This window comes from Notolabrus celidotus, chromosome 1 (genome assembly GCF_009762535.1).
Source record: "Notolabrus celidotus isolate fNotCel1 chromosome 1, fNotCel1.pri, whole genome shotgun sequence".
Taxonomy (NCBI): domain Eukaryota; kingdom Metazoa; phylum Chordata; class Actinopteri; order Labriformes; family Labridae; genus Notolabrus; species Notolabrus celidotus.
In genome coordinates, this window is record NC_048272.1 from 4,860,625 (window position 1) to 4,867,124 (window position 6,500).

The following is a 6,500-nucleotide window of genomic DNA, read 5'->3' on the forward strand; positions in this document are numbered from 1 at the left end:
TAGAACAAGAAATGTATGAGCCTGTGGTCTGAAATCACAGTGACTTTTGTATTGTTTCTTTTGTTGTCGCAGCTCCCTCATTGCCTGTCGTCCTCCCTCTTTCTCTCTTTCTCCTTATCTACACTGAACTGGTTTAGGCAGGTGGCAATCCATCCACCCACACAGTTAAGTCTAAACATGCTTCATGAAAGTGTCCAGTATTTACTTTTGTTTTGTTTGTGTCACCAACCTGAGATAGACAAACAAAAACGTACTATAAAAAAATCCACAGAAAAACTAGAGCACTAAGAACAAGTGGAACACAGAACACAGGAAAGACAAACACAGGGAAAATGATCCAACAAGGGACACGGGAAACAGAGGAACTAAACACAGAGTAATCAACACAGGTGTGTTAAACTAATGAGGGCAATAACAAAGGGAGGGAAACATAGTATGACGCTAAACTAAACTGGAGACACAAGGATTCAGAACTACAAAATAAAACAGTAAACACAAGACTAGACTAAGAAAACACAACAAGAGATATGGGTCACTAAACACTCACTCAAACAGGGAGACAAAGGATAACAAATACAGAATAAACACGGGAAGGAACCAAGGCATGAAGCACAAAACTAAGCTAATAAAACCATGACAGTTTGGGTGCATGGTCAAAATGAAAAATGGTTTAGAACAGGTTCAAGCATAAGACAAACAATGAGTCCAAGTTTCAACAGGGAGTTGACTTTTTGTACACATAATACAAACTAAGGACAGAATCATACATATTCTAAAGGTTTTGAGCAGATTCAAGGATGCAATGGGAAAGAGAAAGGGAGTGACACTCCTGCATTTTATTGAAGCATTGGCCAGTTATTTTTTCTCTCTTTTCTTCAGGAAGACACAGGCTCATTTGTATTACATTTCCCAGAGGAATTTGTAGATGCTTTTCTTTATGCTTTGGGAGAACTAGTGAAATCTTTTGACTTTAGGTACACTAGGGAAGACACCATGCATTCATTGCGAATGTAATGAAATACTGAAAGAAAGAAAAGCAGGTTATAGGACTAACTTCAGAATAAAGTCTCAAGATGGCATGCATCTTGAAAGAAGCGATCACCAAGACTTATTTGTTTTCTGTCAAGGTTCTTAGTGAGGCATTGACTGAAGTAATGCGAGACCTCTTGGTGAGTCAGTGACTGAAGTCATGCAAGAGCTCTTGCATAGAAAGGTAAAGCCTGATGCAGAACAACATTGAGTAAAGCAGGCTACAGTGACACCCTGTGTTACAGATGTGGAATAACAATGCATTATAATAAGTAAAAAGCCTTTAATGTAAGAAAAAGAGGTCATTTAAAATGTGTACGCAGAGAGGAAAGCTATCGAAAATAAACTTAGTGTGACAGTGTGAAGGCATAAAATGAAAGTAGTCGAGGGCCCTTTAGATTCAGGCTCTAATCAGTTTATTTCTGTTCCAACAGGACACTGCCGCACTTCAAATCAACAGCTTTTTGTATTATTTAACATTTTGCACAATTTTTGTGCCTTGTCCTTGTTTTTAAGACACTTTGTCACAAGAAAGAAGTATAAAAAGTTTAATCAGACCTCTCTTGTATTAAAAAAATGATCTTAGAATGACAGTAGAGTGACAGCACTGCAAAACCATCACATGCTGAGACATTGGTCTGTATGCAATGGCTGTAATTAGAATTTAAATCCTTATTGGTATGATTATTTATGTGTAAAAAGACGTGTCATTCTCTGACTAAAGTCCAGATAATCTAAAGTTTAATATACCATAAGAGGAGCAACACTTCTAAATGTAGGCTGCTCACAACCTTTAAGACAACACTACACTTATATGTTCATTTGTCAAACTGTAAACCTGTAGAACTTTTTCTTGTGACAGACAAAAATGTCTTATATCCCAGGTTATATAAACATTGATCAAATACTCTACTTTTAATTCTAATGTAATACATCTTTGATGCTTATGCTTTTGGCCACTGTGGAAGATTTTGTCTTTAAAAAGTCTTGTCTTCTTTGGGTTAAAAAGGGGGGGGGGGGTGGCTCTCACAGGATAAAGACATTTTTGTGTAAGAGGACAGAGAGAAAGAGCGACTGCGAAGAAAGAAAAGTACAGAAGGTTAAAGAAGAGCTGGGGAGGGAAACAAGGTGAAATTCTTTACCGTGTTTCTTTTGTATGCCCATTGAATTTACTACACTGTTTTTATGGCAAATGTTCATAAAATAGTTTTAAAAGGCACAATTACCGCAATGTTACATATCAGTATGCCAACAAAAACTACTGTATATCCCCCATCAGAGTGAGTCTCAGGTGACATTGCAAACTGGCAGATCACTGCTATCTAGAGAAAACCCTGTTTCTCCAATTTGGGGTAAGTTTGAAATCCTTTGAATTATCTAAAAAAAACCCTCCAAGTTGCAAATCTGCAGACAACACTATTTTGTCTATTTTTGTAAAAAAAAAAAGTGGTATAAATAGAACATTTATGGTGTGCAGAAAAGAGAAGTTGGGCTTCTTTTGGTGTCTCACTGCAGACATGAACAATGTCTATTGATGCTGTTGGGGATAAAATAAGTCATGATTATAATATAGTTGGTGCAGTAATGTGTTGAGGTCTGAAAATAATTGAAAATCGAACAGACAGGAAGAATACATCCTAACAGTATATTGTATATATTTTAGCTCCCACTCTTTGTTCTTTACCTCAGATAGCCCCCTGTTCTCCTCACTTGTCTTGGCTGTATAGGAGATATGTTTGCTCACTGCGTGAGGGGAGATTTCTTTCAAGTATTTGGGTCAAAAACAAACGACTGAGTGAGTGAGGAGGCAGGGGGGCGACGGGGTGGAGAGGATTGCAGGGCAGGCAAACAAAACTGCTCCAGAACACATGGACTTTCCCCGATGTGAATTAACATTCAAGCACTGATCTCCCTTTGAGCAATGAGGCCAAAGAGAAGAGGAGGCTGAAAGACAGATGAGACAGAGGGAGGGCTGTGGGATGTCATGTGTAAAGAGGGAGAATCTCATTGGAGGCAAAGAGAGAGAAGAGTGCTTTACATGTTTTGAGGGGAAAAAGGGACAAAAAAGAAGCATCACACACGCTGAAGCCATCTTGGTTGCACTGCTACAACCAGAACTCCACATCAGATTATTATTAAGGTAGGTGTTCTGTGTACAGCAGCTATAGGACCAAAAGATGCAAATGAATTATGAAGTTGTGGGTGGAGAAGCTTTTCTATTTTTAGTTACTGTCATTGCAGAAAAAAGGACCGCGTAAATGTTTAAAATCAGATTTGAATATAGAATGATCTCTTTGCAGCATTGTTAAAAAATGTTAAAATGTCTTTAAGAGAGATGTTTGATTTGATCCTTTTTTTATAGAGGTGATAGTGCCTTTCCTTTTCTTAGTTTCCCTGCTGCTCTCTTTCAATGTAAAATGTTGAAATGGTCTTCTATTATTTTTTAAGTATTAAACTTTGTTATATATTTCCAATGTACGCACTCGGTGTCCATATGCAGGTAGATTAGATTAAAATGTGTAAATGATACAAAACACACCAATAATTAGAAATGATGTAAAAAAAACAAGCAAATGAGAACCAATAAGATGTTCAATACTTTCTTAGTGTGTGAAGAAAACTATCACAACTATTGGCTAGCTTTGAGGAAAAGAAGACTACCTAATAATGCACATCAAACTTAAAATACTTGTACAACTGTAACATTGTTGGCTTGTTTTCTCCTTTGCCTCATGTAGTGGCTTTGAAAACAAAGCTGTAACTGGGCTGAAATGATGTCCTCCAAGTTGAAGTGGCTACTTGTGATCCAGCTCCTGCTGAGTGAACAGGTTCTGTGCAGGGTCCCGCCTTCTTTGGGACAGAGAAATACTCTGCTGCCAGAAACTGACCTTCATGAAGACTTAAAAGAGACAACCAACCAGGACCATCTCTCCATCCTAGGATCCCAGCTCCAGCTTGGCCTCCCTCCTCCTGCAGGAAAACCTCGTCTTGTATCAGTGGTTGCACAAAAAGAGGAGAGAGTTCAATCAGCACAACGTATAACCTCAGTCCTCAGGGAGAAGCTTCAGGGTCAGATTCAAGATTATGTGCACATTCAGGAGAACGTGAGCTGTGCTGAACTGCTGTCAGCTAGCACCCTGGATGACTCCTCATCCTCATTGTTCCCACAGGAGTTGCTGGGTCTGTCTTTGGTGCCCGTGTTGACGGTGGCAGGCTGCACACAGGAGGCTCAGATCCTGGTGCTCAAGTTGTACGAGCTGCTAGGGGAGGCAGACACGGAGGATCTCCTCATGGAGATGGAAGGCCTGATAGAGAGTAGGATGAGCAAAACTGCAACTAAGCCAGCACCTGCATCAGCAGCAGTGCCGTCAGAGACGGATACAGCTGGTAGCCACATAGAGGCCGTGATGTTCAACATCCAGCAGCTTGCCTCAGTGGGAGAGGGAACATTAAAAATGGAAGGGCTCTGTGAGGGCTGGAGCAGGGTGAATGGAACAACACTGGTAGGAACAGCCGTGGAAGGAGCTGCAGGTGATCTGAAGGAGGCTGTGAGCACCTGTGAGAGGCTGGGAGTCCTGTGTGCTGGTGTGAGCAGCAGTGGGACACTCAAATATAGGAAATACCAGGCCCTGCTTAGAAAAGGTAGTCGCATACTGCCCTCTGAATCCTCAGAGACTGAGAGCTGGATCCGTCAGTGCAGCTCCGAAGAGGATGTTTTCACCCCTGCAGGTTCAAGTCGACGATTGAAGCGAAGCCCCCAAAGGAGCTGCATCAACAGGAGTGAGGAGCGCGTTTACAACGTGGTGGAGTGGATCCCTGCGGTAAGCACCCTCTACAACCTGGGCACCGCTGTGTACTACGCTTCGGTCAACTGCTCTGAAACAGCCAAGGAGAGAGCCATCCTCAGCGCTGTAGACCTCGGTACAGATGCTCTCATGGTGGCCACAGGGGGGACTGCCGGGGTGGCGGGCTACGCGCTGGGTGCAGGGGTGAAGACAGGGGTGAAAGCTGGGGTCAGGTATCTGCTTAACTCTATGAAGCAGGAAGACGACGTGCTGGTGAACCAGTTCAGCTGGGAGGAGGGCGTCCTCACCATCGAGTAGACTGACAGCTCAATAAACCAACCTTTCAAGCTTTAGAAAATAAATACAGTTAATCTTTTTTTTTTTTTCCAGAAAACAATTATCCAGGATCACAGTTGTTAATTGACAGAGTTTAAGAGTAGCAGATTGTCTTTTAGGATTTTACTATTATGTAGAGATTGTTATTAGCAGATGAGGATTTTACATGTTACTGTATTTCTCAGAGAATTATCAAAATCAAGGTTTGAAGAGGACAATAGCTTTTTGGTTGTTTGTATGTGCCCATCAAGTTCATTTGACAAAATTTGAAACAATAACTGTTGTTAAGCCAGGAGGATTTGAATTTGCTTGTAAATGTAAATGATAAGTTTGTTTTTTAAAAGAACCATAGAAATAATCTGTTTGAGAAAAGGGATAGCCGTTAACTGCAAAAGTTTACTCAATGTATATATAAAAAGAAGGATCATGAAATTAACATTTTTGAACTGTTAGCTTTTCTGTTTTGGATAAATCTGTTGAATCTTTCATCATGTTAAGCAAAAACTTTTCAAGGAATGGTCTCAGGTATTACATGTTCAATCACTCAACACTATAATCGTATACTTGTACACCCATGTTGTTTTCTGTCCATTGAAACATTTGATCAGAACATCACATTCCTGCCTCTGGTGTTACTGCAGGGACAATAAACTCAGAACTATGCTGTTGAATTGTTTTTTTCCTGAATGTCAATAAATTGTATGGTATACTATTAACTGTGGGAGTTATTTGTTGTCAAGTGTGACTACAATTAATGTGCTTCAAATAGTAAACAATTAACTTAGCCCTGAAGTATAAGTTTGAGATTATCACAATAAAAGTAAATTTATTTCCATTTAACAAGTGGTCTTACAAGAAGAAAATCCAGTTCCTGCAGGACATTTGGAGGACATATAATAAAGAGAAATGTTGTAAACGGTAGAATCAATCATAGATGGACTGTTTTTTGTTGCTTCATTTTCAGGCTCCTATTAAATGTGCCTGAAAGCGTCCCGTTGCAGTTTCATGGCATTTTTGGATCATTAAATGTAGACATCGTTATTGTCTCTATTTATTATGACAAGTCTGTAGTTCTGCTTTTAAAGGACCTATTTCAATGCCTATTTAAGACCAGATGGCTGAGCTCTTTAATTTACATGTCCTCTCTTTCTATTTATTTTCTTTCCACAGTCCAAAGATACATGAGTTCAGTAAACTTATTGAGTGTGCGCGTGTGTGTGCATGTGTGTTGGCCTTGTGACAGGCTGGTGACCTGTCCAGAGTATTTCTGTCTTCTTTTTCTCCATAACCAACTGAGACAAGGCCCTAAAAAAATATGTACAGGTTGGTTATTTGTGTTTATGCTCCAAT

The 6,500-nt window shown here is 40.0% G+C and overlaps 1 protein-coding gene across 1 annotated transcript; it reads left to right on the plus strand.

Annotated features, from left to right (window-relative positions):
- Positions 1-3,800: 3,800 nt before the first annotated feature.
- apof (apolipoprotein F) lies at positions 3,801-5,866 on the plus strand. Its single transcript, XM_034692559.1, has one exon. It carries the CDS (start codon positions 3,801-3,803, stop codon positions 5,130-5,132), a length of 1,332 nt encoding a protein of 443 aa, XP_034548450.1. The 3' UTR covers positions 5,133-5,866.
- The last annotated feature ends 634 nt before the right edge of the window (positions 5,867-6,500 follow it).

Excerpts from the sequence above, each read along its gene's own strand:
- apof (XM_034692559.1), top strand. The coding sequence starts at position 3,801 with ATGATGTCCTCCAAGTTGAAGTGGCTACTTGTGATCCAGCTCCTGCTG.